The 21,912-nt window shown below is 40.1% G+C and overlaps 2 protein-coding genes across 2 annotated transcripts in view; both read left to right on the top strand.

Moving 5' to 3' along the window:
* The window catches only part of LOC113036034 (myelin protein zero-like protein 2), a 30,042-nt gene extending 27,658 nt beyond the window's left edge, over positions 1–2,384 (top strand). The window contains exon 5 of the mRNA XM_026192053.1: positions 1,060–2,384. Coding sequence (XP_026047838.1) covers positions 1,060–1,216 — 157 coding nt within the window. The 3' untranslated portion in view covers positions 1,217–2,384. The remainder of the gene's footprint in view (positions 1–1,059) is intronic.
* A 3,333-nt stretch (positions 2,385–5,717) lies between these two features.
* On the top strand, positions 5,718–20,231 carry mpzl3 (myelin protein zero-like 3). Its single transcript, XM_026192050.1, has 6 exons — positions 5,718–6,188; positions 9,819–9,985; positions 15,051–15,264; positions 16,202–16,358; positions 18,920–18,989; positions 19,196–20,231. The coding sequence occupies exons 1-6, from the start codon at positions 6,119–6,121 to the stop codon at positions 19,274–19,276; spliced, it is 759 nt and encodes a 252-aa protein (XP_026047835.1). The 5' UTR covers positions 5,718–6,118; the 3' UTR covers positions 19,277–20,231.
* The last annotated feature ends 1,681 nt before the right edge of the window (positions 20,232–21,912 follow it).

Below are 21,912 nucleotides of genomic sequence, written 5' to 3'. Positions count from 1 at the left end.
ACTTCCCTACTGATGCATTTTAAACTCCTACATAGCAATGCACCACAGCGCATGTTTGTTATAGTAGTTCAGCAAACAATAGAAACAATGCTACAATGAAAGCGCTTCTGTTGAATTCCTTTAATCACCACATGATGGTAATATTGTGAAACCCACACAAAGCTGTTATTTCATTAGTCATTAATATTGGCTGTGTGATTCAGTCTTCCGTGGTTCATGTGAAGCTGCAGGAGGATGCTGGTTTACGATTCTGTTTTGTTTTGTTCCACTGCTGAAGTGAAATTGCTGTACTTCTCTGACATCCTGTGTCATCGTTAGCCCGATTTTGTGACTGGTGTAATATAACCGAGGTGCTTTGAAACAATCAAGATCTGTTGGTGAGCTGCTTTGTTGGAAACAGACATTTTTAACCAGCACTTTTGTATAAATTCAATAACAACACAGAAACATTAACACGATCAGCTCTGAATTCTGTTCTTTTGAACCATTTTAATGGCCTTCTGTCTGTTTCAAACAATGAGCTAATTTGTCAAAAATACACCTTTTTTCTTGGGCGCTGGAGTTTTCTTTGCTTCTCTCTTGGGTTTTCAGATCTCTCTGTAAAAGGTGCAACGATTATTTGTTTTTTCCTATGAAATACAGTGTTACTGTAATGCGTCACACCGTGAAAGCGAAAGGTGTTGAGGAAGTTTTGTTCTTCTTGCTGTCGCTGATCAGATTTAGTCAAAGTGTCTCTCTTGCTTAAAAAAAAAAGTTGAAGGAAATAAGAAGGAAAATAATTGCACCCAATCAGAGCTCATGTGGGAGAGATGTTCATCCAACCTTTCCTCTTAATTTGGGACAGATTATTCCTAGCTGATGCTAACCCTCTGTCCCTGCTGCTGTGTTTGTGTCTGCTTGTCTTTGTCCTTTGACCCCGCCCCCCCAATGTGTGTGACTTGTGGGTGTGTACATGTATGATCATGCATGAATGCATATCCCGTTGTGTCTATATGTGCCGTGTTCGCTCGTCTCCCCCGTTCGCCTGCGTGTGCATATCTGTGTGCGTGTTTGTCACAGCCACCCATCGAGGGCCGTCCACCTCTTCTTATCAGAGACCTCCATAGAGATTGACAGTTCAGACGGCATGATCTCAGATCCCAGCACCAGAGACTCGAGCTCCTCCGAGGAAGAAGGCCCGAGCTCGGATGATGATGGCGGTGACGACTCAGATTGAGGAGGAGAAGCTGAAGCAGAGCCAGCCAGGAAGCTCGACGGAGGGATGCCAGATGATACCTGCGGACCTCGCCATCAGGCCCAGCGGGGGTCAGATTAAAAAGGTGCTGCAGCTGAGGTTGAATTGTGCAGTCTGTACAAATCTGTGAGGAAAACTGAAAGTTTGAAAACTTTCCAAGCAAGCACAGAGAGGTTAGAACAAGGCTGAATGAGCACAGAACAAAAGTAGAATCGTTTTACTTGACTGAGTCCGGAAATATTCATATGTGGGGAGAAATGTGTGAGTAAAAGTGCAGGGTTTGTGGAAGTAACCCTGAACTCTTGGCTACTGTCCTGAAGGGAAGAGGGGACAATTCTTAATCAGTAGCTGTCTCCCAGGTGACACGTGGATCTTGTTACATGTAGGAAGTCAATACCAAAATCAGCTGCACCAAGCGATCGATTTCCCTAAAGACATTGGCGTGAACTGTATTTAGATAGAAAGAGAAGGACACCACTGCTGATGATCAGCCATATATGCAGATCTTTATTGCACTGAGGCTTTTTTTCTTTCATCGTCTTAATGGAGAGTATCTCTGGTACCTGTGGGCTAATCTTTCACACAGTGGCTTTGTTTTACAGTTAAATGTCATTAAAGATAATGTACAGGAGGTCTTCCATTTCAGTCGGTTATGCACACCATCGTGACGCCAGCCTGGTCAGGAGTAGCTTTGTCCTACTCGAGTACACAGAGATGCGTACAATGTGTCATATCAAATGGAGAAACAAAGCATAAATATTGCTGCCATTTTTTCTCAAGGCCAAATATCTGATCCATGAGCAAGCAGCTGCGCATACACCTGCCCTGAGTGTTGTGTGGGAGCGCACAGTCAGATCTGAAAACCCTTTTGATTTGAAAATGAGAGCCTGTTTTTCCCCCCCCCTCCATGCGCCTGTGAATGCATCGTGTCTACTAACAAATGAATTTGCTGCCTGTCTTTCATCCTTGTGTGACAGACTTTTTACTTCTATTTGAATATTGAGCACTATGTTTATAGATTTTTATTTTCTTCTTTTGTAGATAAAGCCAGAAATATTTTATCATGTTGTTTTAAAAAAGTGTCATTCTATGTATTTGTTATAGAGCTTTTATAAAGAAAATAATAAAAAAAAAGAGAATTTTCTAATAATCATGGCCCTTGACTCTTGACTACATTCAGTTCACTGCACAAAAAAAGACACGGACATGCAGACCTTCACTTAGAGCTCAGTGTGATTTGATATATGTCATCTATTATGTAAGAGAGTAATCTTGTTATCCAGCATTTATTATGCATCATTATCTTTAATGCATTATCTACAGCTGCGTGTTTATTGTGCGTCTAGAGAGCTTTACACTTGTTGTACCTGTAAACATTAATGTCCTGAATCACTGTTTCATTCCTTGCAGGTCCAGTATGCTCATACCTGCCTTTGTCACTTCAGTCTGGGTTTGTTTACTGAATTCTGATTGGTCATGTCTACAAATATGTCACTCTATACATTTGTCTGTGTGTTTGTGTGTGTGTTTGGCAGTCCATTTGTGAGCACCGATCAAAGTCTGGCCAGCTTTAGTTACTGAGTGACAGACTTTAACAGTGTCAGCAAGTCTGCAGGAGGGTTAACTAAAAATGGAAGGGGGGATGTTAAATAATTATATTTCATAGTAGAAAGAGCAACAATAATAATAATAATAATCAACTGTGGATGTTTAAATAACATAATGTACACCTGGATTTTTGACTTTCTAGAGCATTATTTATCTTCATTGACCAAATTTGAATGCAACACCCAAAACACTTTTGGGCAAATTAATGACACCACTCTCTGTGCTATCAATCTATTTGGCCAGGCAAGCAGAAACATGATGGGAAGGACGATAGACGCATTAAATTTTCAATGCAGCTGTTGTTCTTAACCCCTCCCCTCTCCTGTCATTGAAAGGAAACACATCGTATGCGACCGAGGTGATTGATTTCTGTGTATCTGCCCTTTGTGCATTCATCCCTCTTACCTATTTGAGAACTAAACTCCCAGGAGAGGTGCTCTTAGCCATTCCTCGCCCATGACTCATTTAACAAGCCATTGTCTTTCACAGTGTGTTCAGCATTGCCACGCACCCAGAAAACACCTCTATATTCTACGGGGAGCGCACAGTAAAGTAAATGTTGAAGAAATGATTCGTGTCTTTCTTGAACTCACTCCCTTTTCCTGCTTGTGCCGTGTCTTGCTCCGTTCCTCCTTCTCCTTCCAGTCTGCACTCCACACTCCAGAGGTGGGCTGTACCTAGCACAGTGTTGTAGAAATAAATGACTTTACACTCATTTGTGTGCACACAGAAAACATGCACAGTGAGTTGCAGAAAAAAACACTCACTGGTTATGAATACATTTATTTTAAAGGCAGAGAGTCAGCTTTATTCTCAGTGAGAGGTACAGCTTGTACAGCTATGACTAATGTTGTTGTACTTACTTGTGACAGCCTTGAGGAAAGTGCATCTGTATGCAAAACCTTTAAAATACACAAACCAGTGCAGCAGATTCGACTTTTTGTTCTTTTTACCAGCTTTTCAGTGTAAATCAGCTGATGAAAAGACTGCAGGATTCTCAGGTTTTTGCTTTTTCTTGTCTTTTTGCCCGATGGATGACGGTTCCCATATACCATCTGGCCCATGACAATTTAAGATCACCTTTATTAGCCCCATCCAGTGTTGACAACAGAAGAACGGGCCTCTTGTCCACCAGAGCCACCGGAGAGTCAGTGAGCGGGGACAGACTTCATTGTGACTGAGAAGATTTCAGCTGAAACTGAGACCCCGCCACTGTAACCAGACAGAGAGCCCCTGTATTCATCTGATGTGCCTGCATGTATCTAGGTAAGAGGCTATACTCGATCAGATTATAAGATATCCCACTACATGGAAGGTGTTAGTGCTCATTTCCTGGTAAGCCAGGAGTCCTGCATCTCAGCATCTATTCAAAAAAAAAGAAAAAAAAAAGAGAGGTGGTATCCCTGCCTCAGTGTGGGAACTGTTACATAATACTGTTAACAGATACAACACAAACAGTGTACTTGTGAATGGATACGGGAGGAGGAGGAGGAGGAGAAAGCCTGTGGCCTGTGCCTCTCATCTCTGAGAGAGGGGACAAAAACTTTGCAATCAATTTAGATTCTGCAATTGACCAACCAAAGTGGTTCTCAGTCGGTTTTTCCCTGCAGAGCCCTCCTTTGGTAGATACAAATATTGTCCAAAAAAAGAGAAAAAATAAAAACAAATACTGTGTACATCCATCCCAGGGTGATGTCTTTAGGCAGAATTCACCTCCGCCACACTCACATCTCACAAGTTTACATGGAATAAGAACAAATCTATTTGATCTCTTACCATTTCATGAAACACATTAAGAAAGATTCCTAGAGATTAAGATTAAGAAAGAAGGGATTACTTGCAGAGGAAGTTAATGCCATGGTGCAATCCCTCCCCCAAGATCCTGAACTGCACATTACAAACAATTATATTAGCCTGCTGATATATTACATGTACTATTTCAGAGAGCTGGAGCCACTGTAATAGAGGATGCTGCTCTTACGCTGATGTGTCGTAAAATGAAGTTATGGAGGCCCATTACAGCAACCATAGCTGCTGTCAGATTAGAGGGGAAAAAGGTCCCTGGCAGAGCAGTTGAATATAAGAATGGAGCTGAGAATTCAGACCAAATAAAGACACAAACATCAAACGATGTGTGCAAACATGTAATTGGGGGATAAAACATAATATCCCACTGAAACTACACTGAGGCTAGAAAAACAAACCCGTTCTCCCAGTGGATATAATTATAGTGGTAAAAACATGAGATTGGGGACAGCGATAGTGGTGTAATATGCTTAGAAATACCAGGAGAGGTCCCAGTAGAGCATCGCTGGGTAGGGTTGGCTTGGGAGATAAGGCCTCCACACACAGAGGAGAGTGGGTGGGTGGGAGTTTATTGCAGTTTAATGTGGTTTCATTTCGGCACTTTTTGGCCAATGTCTATTTTAAAAACCTCAAAACAGGCGTAATAAAACAGTTTTGTTGTATTATTATTATTATTATTTAGAAATTAACCATCTTAAATACACAACACAAGTTCACATATACTTGCATCAACACACAAGAGTTGGCACACTGCCCTTTTCTGATGAATCATAAGTGAATTAAGCATAATCCTCAACCACTAAAACATATTTATTTGCTTTATTAATTAAATAACTCCAATTGGGCATTTTAATAAATAAAATAATATGCGTTATTCTTTTTTTTGTTAAATAGTAAATCTGAGAATTCGTGGATAAAAAAACAATAATTACATTTTAGCACTCCAAACAATATGTTGATTAAAGAGCTTGTTCATACTGCCAAATTAAACATTACACAAACAAAAAAATATTTTGGTAATTACAAATACTGTTAATTTAGGGCAGCTGTGGCATAAACCTGACATCGGGTGGTCTCATATGTTTGTTATCGCTGCTTTATTCTGAAAAACAGGGTTACTACGCGAGTGTTTTGCGTCCCATCGTGGCATTTTCATGGAGTTTCTCATGCGAGTAATAAAAAACACACGAACGAATCAGGCGAGGGTCATAGCTGCATAGCTATCATAAATTGCGTCTACTTGTATTCAGCGCCTATGCTTAAAATTAATTTTACTGTCTGAGCGCCACTTCCTGATACACCTGTTTGGCAGGTAGTGGTAGGGCGGTCCGCCTAGGCGACGCTATCGGAGACTGAGTCATGAAAAATTGACTATGGGCGGAATTTTACTGAAGCTTTGACGCAACTTTGGACCTTTTTTTTTTTTTTTAAACTTCACGCATTGGAGCCCGTTTTCCCCCCAACTTCAAAATGCGTCGACCGCTCCGAAGAACCAGCGCCCTGAACGTGGTTTTGCTGTTGTATTGGCTCTGCTGTTTGGGTGAGTAGACCGAGCCCGGGCTCCGCTGTCTTGTTTTTAAACTGGAGCCTCCATACTCACACAACCCCTGTCGCGTCTTTCAAAGTTTGGGCTGGTAGGCTGGCACTTATGTCCCATTTCCGCAATAACTCGTTAAACACAGGCTGTTTAAAATTTAGTTGACGTTTGAGTTTTCAGTGTCGTTAGCTCACGTTTTCAGTGTCGTTAGTTGTACATTACACGTTTCGTTTTTAAGGCTATCACATAAATGCCCAAGGCAATGGAGGCCTTCTGGGTCTAAAGCCTACTCAACACTTCCATAGACCTAGCACGCCATATTTATTTGTAGTTTTTTTCGTTTATAGCTTTTCGTTTTAGATATAAACACTGCCAGTGAATATATAATACAAACCAGTGAATACAAAATATACTAAATGTAATCCAGTAAACACCACGAAGTTGTAGTAAACTGTACTCAGACAAGTGTTAAGTCACTGTCAACTAATTAATGATTCCCTCTTGTGGTAATAAGCCTAATAATCCACAGAGGCTTGCTAATGTAGCTGCCGTGGGGGCAGGCACACACGCTCGGCTCTTAATAATAAGCATAATAATAAGACCTTATGAAAAAAAAAAAAATCAGACAGTTGGTATTCAGTAACACAAGACCACGGCATTTTGCCAAAGATGGCGCTGAACTGTGGGCAGACTTTCAAAAAATAAGAAAAATAAATTGTGAAAATAGTCATGACTGTCGTGGACAACATAAAACACGGAGAGGTTGGTGTAACATCAGCACGTCCACAAACGCAGTTCTGTGAAAATGCTAGGATGCTGTGTGAAATATAGCTAAAAACAATGCAATGATTCAAATATTTCATAAACCCAAATTTAATTGTTAATAGAATTTAGAGATCATATGAAATGTTTAAACTGAGGAAATGTATTATTTTAAGAAAAACATTAGCTCATTTTGAATTTGACGGCAGCAATGTGTCCCAAAAATTGAGACCGGGGACTTCACTGTGCACCTGGACTCTTCTATTATGAAGCCATGCTGCTGTAATATCTGCAGTATGTAGTTTTGCATGGTCTTGCTAAAATATGGAAGGCCTTCCCTGCAAAAGACGTTGTCTGCATGGGGGCATGTGCAGCTCTATAACCTGTATATACCTTTCAGCAATGGTGGTGCCAATTCCATAGGCACTAATGCACCACTGTACTCTCAAAGATGCAGGACCTATAAGTGAGCAGTGATATCAAGCCAGATTGTTCCTGTTTCCTCTTTAGTCCAAAGGATGTGGTGTCATTTCCAAAAATAATTTAAAATTTAATGCTATTCTGTGGTCAGATTATTTATGTTCTGTCTCTGTTTTAAGTGGATTTGCCTTTCTGTATTGTGTTGATGCCTCTTCTTTGCATGATAGCTTTAACCTGAATTTGTGTGAGTTTGCCCCTCGCGCACAGAGATTTCTCCAAATTCTTGGAATCTTATAGTGAATGTACTGTAGATGCTAACATATTCTTCACAATTTTACCTTGAGGAACATTGTTTTTGAAATTGTTTCACAATTTAAAGATGCCGTTTATTGCAGACTAGTGAAATTCAGCCCACCAGCGTAAGCTAAAGAAAAAAAATGTGGAAAGAAATCAGCCTCTCTAAGCTGGTTTTTAATACTCAATCATGCTGCTGACCTAATTGCAATAAACCTAATTGGTTGAAAAAGTTCCCCAGCTGTTTCTTTTTAGTGCCTCTTACATTTCCAGGTGTTTGTTTTCCCCATCCTGACTTCTTTGAGACGTGTTGCTACCATCAAATTCAAAATGAGCTTATGTATTTTATGAAAGAGTAAAATGCCTCAGTTTCAAAACACGTTTTGTTTGTTATATTGTCAAAAAATATGTTTATTTGAGTTTACGTTTTACAGAGCATCCAAATTTTGTGGAATCAAGGTTGTACTAATATGGGGAGTTTTTCCTTGCAGGGTTACATAAAAACATGCTTACATAGTGTGTTCTCATCCTCGCTCTTCTACTCAAGTAAATGTCCAAAAACGAGTGTCAACATGCCCAACGATGAGCTGCCGGTGTTCCTGTCCCAGCACTGATTACGATATTATCAGCATTTATTATCTTCAAGTTCAAGAGTGGTTTGGCTTTTTGATTTCCACTGTTTTGAAGAGATTGCTTTGTTCAAGTCACCCCAAGGTCTTTGTCGATGAATCGGGCTGATTGGATGAGATCTCTTCTGCTCATGTGTTTAATATAAACTTTGGCCTTATCATGTCCCTTGGGATGCTTGGTGAAAGCAGTGGTGTTGTTCTAATAAGATTGGTTATATCAGGGGATCGCTCTGTTTTGCTTTTGGTAAATTCTTAAAGAAAATACATGTTGAGGCTTTTTCTGGAAATGAAGGGCTCTTTCATTTTTGCCCTCCAAAAGCAGTGTGTTAATGTCAGAGATAGCTGAAGGGAAAATGCAGCCGGTTTCACATAAATACTTTGTCTTGAAGGGGACAATGTTGCACCACGATGATGCTTTTATTCACTTTAGCTCGAGTCAAAGTTGGTCAGGCTGTTTTATCAGTCTACCAGTTATAGCTTCAGTCAGAAATCTATCACATAGCCAGAATTCTCATGAGCCCCAGAGGAGGTGACTGTGGCATGCACCACAGCAATGCTGACATTTCATCTTGAGACTGAAAATACCTTTACAGTTACTGCATAAAACAACAAAACAAAAAAATGGCTCCAGATGCACAGAGTCTCTCAAGGATCATTCCTGGTCATGTTGGCGATCCTCTACATTTTCTGTATTGCTATCAGCAGCAGTTTTATGCATTTATTGAAATAACCATGTCTGGATGGATTGGCCACGAGAAGCTTGGTGTCTGTGGTTCAGAACAAATCATTTTGGCAAAGCTGTCGGCTAGATTGCTGTGAAATTTGCCACAGATCCCTAAGGTCCTATTAGGGTAAATGGAACTGATTTTTTTTTTATTTATTTATTTTATGTAGTGTCACATCGCGCCAAACTTTGCACTTTATTTTTACTGCTAAGTAGCAATCAACATGTTAAACAAAGATATTGAACAGGGTGAAATTTCAAACCTTGCTGCACAGTCTGTCCACTGTGTTTTGAATCCAGTCTTCATGGTGTGTGTGCAAGCACTAGCAAGAGAAGCCGTTTGTTTGTTTGTTTGTTTGTTTTGTTTTGTTTATAAGTGTAGTTGAGCGGTTTGTTGTGGACAGTGCTGATGTTGAGTCCCTTGGTATTATCACTGAAGAAATGACAATGAAAAGCCATCTAGAGCGAGACAGAGCTGAAGGCCTCTGAGAGATACAAATGTAAAACAAGGTCTGTCCAATTCAGCAAGAGAGTCGGATGAGTAACTTGCATTAGCGTCAGTGCGTTCTGTGTCTATCCGGAGGACGTTGTTACCTTGGTGTGAGCATATTTGCACACTCTATTTTGCAGTGGGTAAAACGTCACTCACATTGTGTTCTCCTTCCTGCTTTACACACAAATATACATAAATCTGTACATGATAGTGCCATTTTTTTTTCTTTTTTTTTTTTTCTGGCTGGCTTTCATCTCTGACCAGCGGATCTCTCTTCTTCTTTTTTTTCTACTATAATATTTCACCTCCAGCTCCTTCCCCAGTCTCCTCCATCACAGTGACTACACCACCAGAGGTCCATGCATCTAAAGGAGATACTGTCACATTGTCCTGTTCATTTACTTCCACAAGTAGGCCAACTAGTAGGATGACAGTTGACTGGTCTTACCGGCCGCAGAGCGGAGGTCCACCAATGATGGTGAGTATACTTTTATCCAAATTAACTTCAAGGCTGTGTTGCAGCCAGTGTTGCAAAATAATGTGTGTGCTTTATTTGCAGCCATAACTGCCATGAAATGTTAAAGTCTGTAATGTTCAGTCAGCTCTTTCAGAAACATGCATTTTTTCTAAAACACCTGTAATTGACTCATTTTGGGAGCTTTACACATTAAAAGATAATTGGACAAGAGAACAAATAAACACTGTAGTGCACCGGCTGAATGTAGATGTCAGTTGAAAGTATTACTCTGTAAAAGATCATAGAGAGATCAAAGCTGTGCTTCCAGTAATGACATTATTTACTGAACTAACTAATGATGACTTATTATCACACATGAAAATTAGAAGACCACGACTATAATTTGGTAACAGATAAACAGGATTATGGGGTTGGTGATTTTTTATTTTTTGTTTCCTTCGCAGGATAATTACTGTTCTCAGTAGCCGATTTTTCTATGTCAACGGTTCATAGATTCATTTATTGGTGGCTGTCTGTCTATACATTTTTTTTTTTTTTTAAATATGGAGTGCTGGTAAGACTTTTTTTCAATTCAATTTAATTCATACAGCGCCAAAACAGCAGTCACCTCAAGGCGCTTCATATTGTAAGGTAGACCCTACAATAATACATACAGAGAGAAACCCAACAATCATATGCACTTTGGCGACAATGGGAAGGAAAAACTCCCTTTTATCAGGAAGAAACCTCTGGCAGAACCAGGCTCATGCTGTGGAAGAGAGCCAGAGATTAAGACAAAATCTCTGACACTGACTGTAGAAATGTAATGCATTTTGTGAAGTCTTTGTAATTAGATTTCATTGAACTGAAATAAAAAGTGTAGCTGAACTAAACATGACTCAGCCTGGCAGGGAAGGAGCTATGGATTATTAAGGTGGGGCAAAACAAGACAAAACAAGAAAATCCTTGTGAAACATGTCAGATACGTTGCTTCACAATCACTGTAGGCTGAAGTTATAGTTGGAAGATAAAATATAGACTCCAGACAGTATTTATATATCTAAGGTCCTCCTGACCTGCACTTCATGTCTTCTTTCTTGCTGTCAAGGGGCCAGAGTTTCTTGTCATAAAGTCTTTCAGAGATTTTCTTTTCTCACTGGTTGTTTTTTCACTTATTCTCAGTACAGTCCTTCATAAGCAACATAACACTGACCTAGGAATCATTCAAGCATTGAAAAGGCACCTAACTCATGGGATGAACCAGTGCTATGTCTACACGTAACAGACATCTTGGCAAAGAGCCCATTTTAAATTTGATCTTTAGGCCCTCTGTTGCAAAACACATCATTTGTACACATTTCTTCAGCTGAAAATCTGAAAAACACCCCCAAAAAACAGTTTAACAGACATAAAATATTTTTGAACTTGCAGGGCCTCACACAGAAATTGTTCATAAGACAGGCTTGTGACACGCATTGCCACTTTGTGCAAACACAGCTTGTTTGAATATGTGATTGCTTTATTTGCATTCATGGCCAGCTCGACTTCACTTGATTTCTGAACGTACCTGTACACCTGCTGTGATAGCGGCAACACCCTCAAGCAAATTCAGTTTAATTACAATTTTGTTTATGCCAAATTCATCTGATTTATGAGCCTCGGTGTGAAGAGAAAAAGAAAAGTCCACGTTTTACCCATTCATGTTCCAGTCCATCTTTTGTGGCTTCCTCGGTAAAACCCCAGAAAGTGAGCTACCTTAATAGACCCCTCCTCATGCGATGGAATTGTGGTCTTGTTCGAAGTGCGTTGAAATGTATCCATCCTAACCCATAACTGCATTCAGTCCTCTAAGTGTGGCTTGAGTTTCACTGACCAATCCACTGGAAACACACCACATCATTTAAGCATTTCCATTTGTACTTTAAGATAGCCATCCACTGTGGTTCTGTGTAATTGCATTTGGACTGTGAGAATCCATAGTGTGGTAGCTGCAACCCTCTATGCAACCATTTCCTATAGGAGCACTTGAAGTAAAGTAGAGGCTAATGCTTTGTGGCTCTGCAGATATGGAGTTCTGCTGGTTCACTCTCATTAAGATGTAGTTGTGTGGAGGGAGAGATGCATGTTATATTAGCGTTGGGGTGTCAGTCTGCAGTAATTGCTTGATAAAGCCATACAGCTGTTTGGGGGGGGGTAGGAGGAGCCAGCTGCTTCCTAACAAAAAAAAGGAGCCCACTTTTCCTGCAGTTCATCAGAACTAACTCAACCTAAATAAAAAGAGGCAGGTTCCTGATGCGACCAGTACATACAAATAACAATTAGAAGCAAGTCTGGAAGTTTCTAAGCCTTCATTTACTTCCCATCCAATTTCATTTGCAGTTTTGGCTGCTTTATTGGCCTGTGTGTCCCTGCTCGTATATCATGCTGGGAGAGGCCATGAATAAGCATGTGAAAACCTCTATCAGAAAATATAATTTTGCTGCCAAAGCTTTAGTGTCAATCTGAATTGCTGCAGTGCTTCAGTGGCTTACATAATTACCTCCAGTCCTGATGAGAATTAATTTTGTAGATTGGCGAAGAGAGGCTGAATGTTCAATCAAATATCAGTGGAAGCTGATGGTAATTGAAGGATTTGGCTATTGGGTTTTGCTGAATAATGTTACATTAAAATCTATTATTATGATCTAAAAGTTGCTGCTAAGCTTCTCAAGTCAGGGGAAGCATTTGTTTAAATGTAGGTGGTCTCAGTTGAAAACAGTCTTCCATCCTTAGTCATGCTGCAGCATCTCTCATGAATTCAAAAGTACCTTTGGGTCTAATGTTTGTTTTCAGCCTGAGCAGAGTCTAGTAGTAGTAACTGATTTCAAGCTTTTCTCATGTAGGCTGAGCTCTGCCAACTTTTAAATGATCAACCAAGAGTGAGCAACACTGATATGACCATCTTTATCTTTGCCCGCCTCTACAGCACGAGGCTGTAAAAGCATAAAACCTTATCAATCCTAGTAATTATCCAGGTGATTCTGTGGTTTTGCTTTTTTCCTGCCTCAGTTTATTGTGAACATCATATGCAGTTATCCTTGTTGACAGTGTTCACAGAGATTTGCACATTTCAGGCAGTAAATGTATAAACTTCAAACAAGGCAAACGTTTTTACCTAATCTTGATTTTTTTCAAAGTAAATATTGTTCTGAGTTTGTGAAGCCAGTTTGAATACATTATAAATAATATAAAACTTTATTGTGTTTGTTCAGTTTTATTTTCATGTACTTTTCAGGAAAGGGAGGGATTATATTTAGGGTTTGTAGCACTTTGTGAATGGTTCATGTTTATCAGATTTCCTGAGCACAAAGAATCACTGCATTAGTGGCTTAGATTATCTCTGCTATCAGTTCTACGTGAGCGTACTACTTGTCATTATGTGTATTAGCTCAAATACTTGTCTGGTTAAGTTGTAGGAAATTACATGTATGTTTAGCGGTCTCTGGGCATGGATTCATCTGTATTTATATTGGAAATTGTTCGGAAAATGTTCTGTGTCTAAATTGCCATATGTCAGAAGCGTAGTATGAGTTGCGAGGACAGCTCAGGCATCAGCCACGTGAAATCAGTCGCAAAGAGCACTAAAAACTTTGTTTATTAGCAGGTTGTTGGAGCCATCTGTAGTTTGCATGAAAGATGCTAACCTCTCTCCAAACACCTGGCTTTTTCTCTCCAGGCAGTGAAAAGTGCAGTGCAAACCGAAATGGAGAACATTTGCTTTACTGCTACAACAAACAGATTTCAAAGGTCTGCGTTTCCTGTTTGCACCACACTTTTCAGTTTCACTACCATTTGGTGAGTAGTTTGTGTTTGTCGGCATTTCATGTGCAAACTATGGGTGACTGTCAGCTAACAGAGCACACACTCAACAATTTGTAGGTATTTTGCGCATGCGACACCAACAACTTTGCACGTGTTTTCAGTGGGTTGTGACATAACTGCAAACAGTTTCTTAGTGGGTTGACGGCAGCTCTGTCAACAACTCTTTCACTTTTTTGATGTTCAGATCAACACTAGTTAAGATTTTGCTTTTTAAAACTTACTGTAACATTGTAAGTTGTTGTGATCTTGTTTAATATCATCTGTGTTTGAGGAGGCGTGCACGCAGTAATACTGAGAGTAAAAAAAGGTGGAAACTGGTGCGATTATAAATAACAACAGTGTTTAGGTCAAATCTGGTATTGCTGTGGAAATAGATAATTATGTTTTTATCTTAATAAAGGAGATTCTTATTAAATCCTGTGTTTCATGTTGGTGGAGTTTTATTCACATTATTCAAACAGGAGCAGAAAACCATGACAATACAAATACATACTTTCAGACTGTATTCTTTACCCTTTTCTTGTTTGTATTTTATTTGTTTACTTTCATTTTCTTTTCCTCCATGTCTGTGCGTATTGTTGTGTCATAAACTTAATAAAGCACACATTCTGCACTCTTAGTTTACTCTGTGCAAAACATGTTCTGTCGTGTTTACACATTTTTATCCCCCTCTTTTCCACCCACATGCACAGCACACTCATTCTCCGGATGTCATGTTGTAGAGAGGTCTGGGTCAGCTTGATGTGGGAGTGATAAAAGGGATGGAGTTTGTTGTTGAAAACAGACTGATGTGGTAAATGTTAAACACAGACGTAGATTCATTTTTTAAGACTCCTGCAGAATTGTGCACTAGCGTGAATGTCCTTTGGGAGTTGCTGGATTTTATTCGTATTTCTCAGACGGAACAAGGAGCCCTCTTCCCTCTGTCAACAATGTTGCCCAAGGAAAGGATGTCCAACCGCCATCTGTTTCTCCAGACAAGTTAGATTTGCAAATGATGAGTAGTATTATGTGCTCTCTGAACAGGAAAATGATCATTAATTTACACAGTTTTAGGCGTTAGTCTCCTAGTGTGACACAGCAGGTTGAAATATGCACAATGCATAGCCACATTTCACTGCACAGCCTTCCTGCACACTCAAATATCATTTTCAGCTTGCTCAGGCTATTTAACCACTCCTCTGTCTTTCATATAAAGATGTAAGATGTCTTTTTCTCCTTTCAGTTTCTCCACTTCTCCTCACGAGCGTACCCGCCAACAGAGGGTCAGTTCGGCGGTCGAATCCGGTGGCAAGGCACCCCGGCACGTGGAGATGCTTCCATCTCTTTAATCAATGCCACACTGAATGACAATGGGACCTTTACATGCACAGTCAGAAACCCACCTGATGTCCACGGGTCCACGACTTCACACACTGTACTTACTGTCACACCAAGGGGTAAGATGCTAACCTAACAAGTCAAATCCTTGTCTTGCATTCAGACTCTTTCTGTGTTTGTCCTGACTTCAACTCAGGTGTCTGGTTTTGGTGCCTCTCATTATCAGTTGTACAGTGTGTGCATGCAGACACTGGGCTGACTTAGGAAAGGCTTAAAATTCCAATGCCAGCCTCACAGTTTAATGGATGGCAGACTAATCCAAACATCCATGTTGTGTTTGTGTAAGCCTGTCATGATTTAAGCATTTGGTCTCACATGTATTAACCTGCGTCAGCTATGAGTGTACGGTAGATGATTAGAGAATGACTGGAGTGTAGCTCATCACATTTAGAATTGCTTATAAAAACCTAGAAGGGAAGATTGAACCCACTCTTGTCTGTGCAGTTTGTAACTCTGGTACGTAAAATGAACATGTGAAATGTTGACTGTATTTTTCCGGGAACGGCTTCCACCCAACCAGGAAGTTGCTATTCTCTGCCAGGGAAGAGTCTGGCATGTAGCCCCACTGTAATGGCCCATTGTTGTTTTTTTCTCTTTCTGTACAGCTTAGCAATGAACTTTTTGTCAGGGAGCTTTGGCGATATGCTGGTTGGTGGATTTGTTACCTATGGGTAAAGACAGGCAAGCTGTTCTAATCAGCTGCTGGATTCAGCTGCATATTTACTGTAAAGACGTGAGCCATGTGTCTTTTCATCTCTTCTCTGCAAGAATATTACAAACTGTTTCACGTTTTCCGTGCTATCATCAACTGTATAGTGGCACTCATAGAGCTGCTGTATATACTATGTATACAGTTTACAGTCTGTGTGACAGTGTGTGTGTGTGTATATGTGGTGACTGCCAAGTGCAGATTTGTATGAAGTCCTGTAGATGTGTGATCATAAACATCATGTAACTGTGCCCCTGATGACCAAACACTCTTCTCCTCCTCCTCAGTGCCCAGCATTCGCTTCTCAGATGTTGCAGTCCTCCTTTTTTTCATCCTCCTTCCCTCTGCTGTCATAACCCTCATTCTTATTGGACGGATGATGTGTCCCAAGAAAGAGCGTAACCAATCAAAGGCCCACAGATCACCCATAGAGGTCACAGAGGGGTGAGTAGATGCATTCTGCCAATCACTGGTGAGGCTCTCCAGGGGATAATGATGGTCACAGCAGGTGATAAATAGGATTGATGGTTATAGACATGCTTTTTCAAATGGATTTAATAAACGTTAAACAGGAATCTAAGTTTTTAAAATGGGTGTTTGCTTCTGAAGAGTGGCTATCAATCACTCTTTAACTGACTTCTCGCTGGTATGTCATGTGATTAGAAGTCACATAGGGTTTCAGCCAGTACTGGCTTGTTTTTCACTGGTTCATACAGGAAGAAGCTTTTAAAACAAGTACTGGCTTGCAGCTGTGGTTCATATTAATCTTAGGTGCTCTACGAACATTATATACTTACCGTAAATGTCGGGCTATAAGCCGCTACTTTTTGCACAAGCTTTGAACCCTGCGGCTTTTAGTCAGGTGCGGCTTTTCTATGGATTGTCCGTGATTTTTGTCATATCGTAAGACTATTTGTTTTGTGTGTTCCGCTGTTGTACGGCACTACGTTGCCTGGCGGAAGGATCGGGGTTCAAGAGTGGTATGTTAGTCACATGTCCGTCCGCCAGGCAACGTAGTGCCGTACGAAGTAGCGCGAAAAACAAACTTCAAAGTAGCGCTACGCATTCAGCGGGAGGCGTGGATGATGAGCGGCGATAAACTTGCAAGTTATGCCCAAAAAGCAAGTTATGCCCAACTCCACCGGTGGATTCTGACAGCGTGGAAAAGTGCGAAAACATCCACGATCACCAACGGATTTTGAAGGGCTGGACTGCTGCATGATGGAGAGGAGGACACCGCCACGGCCCTTCTGAGGGTGTTCGACTCTGACACTGACAATGAGGATTTCTTTGGTTTTGAAAGTGACAACGAAGGAGAGAAGAAGAGTGGATGACGAAGCCATCCTGAGCCTGTTTGTATCCGACACTGGAGAAGAGGACTTTGGTGGTTTTAGAGCGCAGGAAGAAGAGAAAGATGGTGAATGACTGACTTTTCTTCATGTTAAAGCTGTGTCACTGCACCTGAGCCTAAAAGGTAGGCCGAATCTATTGTTCTGGTGTGCTGTAGGTTACTGTTATGTACTACATGTGCAAATATGTACCCATAACTTGTTTTTCAAAATATTAATAAAAGTGATGTCTCCAAACAGCCATCTCTTTCCTGACAATTCCCTTTGTGCATATTCTCTTACATATGATAAGTCAACATTGAAACACCTGCGGCTTTTAGTCAGGTGCGGCTAATGTATGTACAAAACAGGATTTTCCCCTGATTTTAGCTTGTGCGGCTAATATTTAGGTGCGCTTTGTAGTCCGGGAAATACGGTATATATATAAGCAGCTTGCCACTGTTACCATTATCTTTTTGAAAAATTGTTTCATCTTTGTCTTTTGACTTTTTCCTGTTTTTATACTGTTAACTACACTCAAATACACCTTTACAGTAAAAAACAAGAGAATAACAAAAATTGGCTATTTAACACTGAATAGAAAACTTGTAAAAAGGCCAAAATATTTTAATTAGAATATATCTATCAGTGATCTTTGTATTTGCTGAAAATCTGATGTTGTTACCTTTGGGTGAACTAGCCTGTCTTCCTTGTTTTTGGTCTTTATGCTTTGCCAAGCTAACTGAGCGCTTGCATCATCTTAATGCTTAACTGACATAATTAAATGGGATTCATTTTAATAGGGAATTATAATTTCAAACATTTATTTTGTATTTATTGAGGAATAATTGTCTGAGTGCTAACGTCTGTTTGTGGTGTAAATCCAGTGTTTCCCACAGTTTCATATTTCATTTGTACCAGTATATAAACATATTTATACAAATGTATGCATCAGAAATGTGCACACGCTGCTGTCTGTCTGGAAATATACTTTAAAATAATATAGTGTGTAAGGTGCTCCTGTGCAAAGATTTTAATGGACAGCTACTTTGTGGAGCTGAATAACAGGGTTTTAAAATCAGTTTGCCTCTCCCTCCCTCCCTCCCTCTGATGAACGTCCATGATGGTAGTCCTTGCTCTGCTCTGAGCTCACACTACAAAACATGAAACAATTCTCCTGTAGCTTAGAAGGAAACGTTGAAACCAGAGTGGCCCTAGTTTGCAGCGGATCTCCACAGCAAAATAAATACTACAGCTGGAGTCAATGCGACTGTGGCATGAGAAACTCTTTAACGAGACATCAGTGACGTATCGATGACTGCCACAATGGTGACCTAGCGAGTGAGCCAGCGGGAAGGTAATAGTCCACTATTAGATTTATGGCAGATGGCATTGTTCTTTCAGATGAAGAGGAAAAAGCTAAACTGGGTCTTCAAATAGTTTAACAGCTGATAATATATCCTAAATTGCTGCCCAATTATAGACTGAATGTGGCAAACATGGACATAAGTGGAAACAACAAATGGAGAGCCTCAGTTGAAAAGTACGTGTTTTATTGTGGGCTTGAAAGGTGATTTGTACGTACTTCTATCTAAACAGCACAGGCAGGTTTTTACTTTGCAAACATGTGATTATGTCGTTCTTAACTATCTTTGCTGTCCGTTCTGCATTCATCAGGGATGAATATGGCATCCCAGGATACACACACAAAGAAGATAGGGCCAAATGCCGTGACCTATATGTGATGGTAAGAGTACAGAATTTCTACAAAGCCATAAATAACTTACTGAGACATGTCTGCGAGATACATTTCACATGATTCATTTTACACGACCTCGGTGTCTGACAACAGGACTTTGGGATTTGTAAATTATTGATGAATTTTTTCCTGTGTAGCTGTTCTGTGTCTTTGTGTGTACCTGTCCATAAGTATTTCTTCCTTTTCTTTTCCAGGACTCAGACGAAGAGTATTACTTAAAAGACTTTAAAAAGAGGCCTCCTGAAGCCGAAGGCTATGCTGACTCCCACTGCTAGAGAACCCCGGTGGTCAGGAGATGTAACTGCAGCCTGGTGCTTTATAGGAAATCAATGCAGGATTTCTATCTTCTATGTCACAGTCCACCACTCAGCCACTCCACCACTTGGTGATGAGGTTTGTTTTGGTGACCTCTTTGGTAAATGCTCCATATATTTAACACTATGCAAATAATTAGATTTTCTTTTGTAATCCCAAGCTCATGCACCCCTTCCCCCCCCCCCCCCCAAAAAAAAACGACGGAGCTGGGGATGAAGAGAAATCTAAAGTCTGTGGTGTGAATATGGTATTTACTTTTTATTCTGTGTGCACAAAGCACCATGGCTGGTACTGTTTGGCAAACTGTCCTTGTGTATGCAATGCATGCAAACACAAATATTCTTTTCTTTTGTTTTTTTTTGTTTTTGTTAGTTTTTTGGAGATGCATACATTTTTTTTTTCTAATTTATTGCCTCCATCAGAGTGGCTGTGTGATATCTGTCAGTGTCTCTGTTTTACTCTTGTGGAACATTTCTGTCATATCATTAATATTTGTAAAAAAAATAAATAAAAACTAAACATTAACTGAGATCACTCATGGTATTTATAGTCAGTACTCTGTTTCACTTCCAGCAATAACTGTATGCATTTGCTTTTGGATAGTTGTTTGGAGGGAAGTCCTGTGTTTGACTGCAGATGTGGTTATGTAATGTAATATAACGGTTTTGGATGCACACCGTGCTTTTGCATCTCTTTTTCACAAATAAATTGAGCTGATTCTTTTGGCTTTGTAAGAATGCTTTAAAAAATGATTGTACTTTAATATAAAGAAATTGTTTATTCTTATTTTTTTTTTATTAAAGTGATGGATCTGTATTTAACTTCTATTGAGACAGTTTGATGTTGAAGTTCATGGCGCACTGCCACCATTTTCTCCCTTATTCTCCTTGTTTGCTCTGTTGCACTATTCATGAATGGATCTCTTCAACTATTCATGAACGTTCTTGAATATTCCTTTAAAAACTCTGAGGACACGCTGGAGTCTTGGAACTACTTGTAAATTTGTGGTTGCGTCTGTCTCATCTACACAGTCGTGGGCCTTGAGAGACATGAAAAGATCCAATAAACAGTCTCCAGCAAAACGCACTGAAAGCGACAAGTCCTCAATCTGTCTCATTTCTTTTCTATTTCTCAGCCTGCTCATTCATGTCCTCTAGGTTTTAATAATTCACAAACTGCTGTGGTGAAACAGTTATTCCTCCTTCATCTGAACTGCCATGGCAACAGCTTACTCGTGTCAAGCAGGGAAAAAATATATTTAAAAAAACTGATTGAAGAAAGGAAACCGTTGGACTGTTGCCCGGACTCAAATTTCTGGATAAACCTTGTTTAGGAGACGCTTCAGATGTTCTGTTTTCCATGCTAAGAGGATATAGTATCACTCCTGTCTCATAATATCACTTACCTGCAGAGATTTACTGCTCCAAATATTGAGCCACATAACATCCATCTTTCTAAATGCTCAATTATGCAAAACATTTTGCAGAACATCTGTTTTTATCAACCTAAAGTCTGCCTTTGGGTTTAGTAGCGATTATGACTTTCCCCTAGTGGAAGTGCTGCAGATTTACCTTATTTACCTAAATTTATTTGTGCTGTCGGATATTGTTACCGGCTGGAAATCGGAGAAAGTGTTGAAAGAAACTCCTCTAAAGCAGCATCTCGTGGAAAGTAGACCCAACAATGATCAATAAACCATCTGCTCCCCCACTGGGAAAACTCACTACCACTGAGTGTTAGTGATTGCCACATGGTCTTTATAGCCCGTAAGTGTTATGTTTGGACCTAAAATCAGACACACATGGTTATCGTTTGCGTTGTATTATTCGACCTGTTGCAAAAGCAATAAGTGCTCTTCAATAATGCAGATATCCCACGTGTAAACAGAGCAAGCAGTGAGCTTAGGGTGGAAAATTGGCACAGTGACACTGAAAGTCCTGGTCAGCTGGGGACTTTCCTGTGTGGTTGTTCTCCCTGTGCTTTTACATCAAAGACATACTTGCTGGTGCAACTGGTGAGTGTAAACTGGTTGTGAGTGTATTTCCGTCTCAGTAATAGACCTGGAAGAATCTGGAACCACTGGGTCCAAAACCATTAAACTGGTGGACAAGTTCAAATGGCTGTTTCATTGCCTCTCCGGACACACTGTGTCCACATGGTGTCGCATTCAGAAACAGATCATTCATCCCAGATCACTCCACACAGCTATCTGCACTCTGCCTGCCCATCAATAAGACATTCAGAGAGTGCAGAATCGAGTTTTTGTGTCTGCAGGTGTAAACTAGCACAGTCTGCCTGCTGATGATTAATGATTAGCCTTAGTCTGTATTTTCATTGAAGTGAATTAGATTTATGTAGACAGGGCAAGATTTCAAATACAATACTTAATACACAAATTACCCTGGACATTTGTTTTTTCCATGGGGGGGAAGATGACCAGCTATGTCAGCAACAGTGGTAATGTTTCAGGCTAGCATTGAAGTTGCCTTCAATGCTAGCATAAACATGTAATTTGACATGAGCAGAAAATGTTGGAGCACTGCAATTTCTGGCCACAACACCACCTCCACCACTTAATTTAGACAATATTATTGTC

The sequence above is a fragment of the Astatotilapia calliptera genome, chromosome 14 (assembly GCF_900246225.1).
Source record: "Astatotilapia calliptera chromosome 14, fAstCal1.2, whole genome shotgun sequence".
NCBI lineage: Eukaryota > Metazoa > Chordata > Actinopteri > Cichliformes > Cichlidae > Astatotilapia > Astatotilapia calliptera.
The sequence above is the reverse complement of the archived record's forward strand: the minus strand, read 5'-3'. Positions and strand labels throughout refer to the sequence as shown.

Coding starts and splice junctions, on each gene's coding strand:
- mpzl3 (XM_026192050.1), top strand. CDS start 6,119: ATGCGTCGACCGCTCCGAAGAACCAGCGCCCTGAACGTGGTTTTGCTG. Junction 16,359..18,919: donor CCCATAGAGGTCACAGAGGG/GTGAGTAGATGC, acceptor TGCATTCATCAG/GGATGAATATGGCATCCCAG. Junction 18,990..19,195: donor GCCGTGACCTATATGTGATG/GTAAGAGTACAG, acceptor TTTCTTTTCCAG/GACTCAGACGAAGAGTATTA.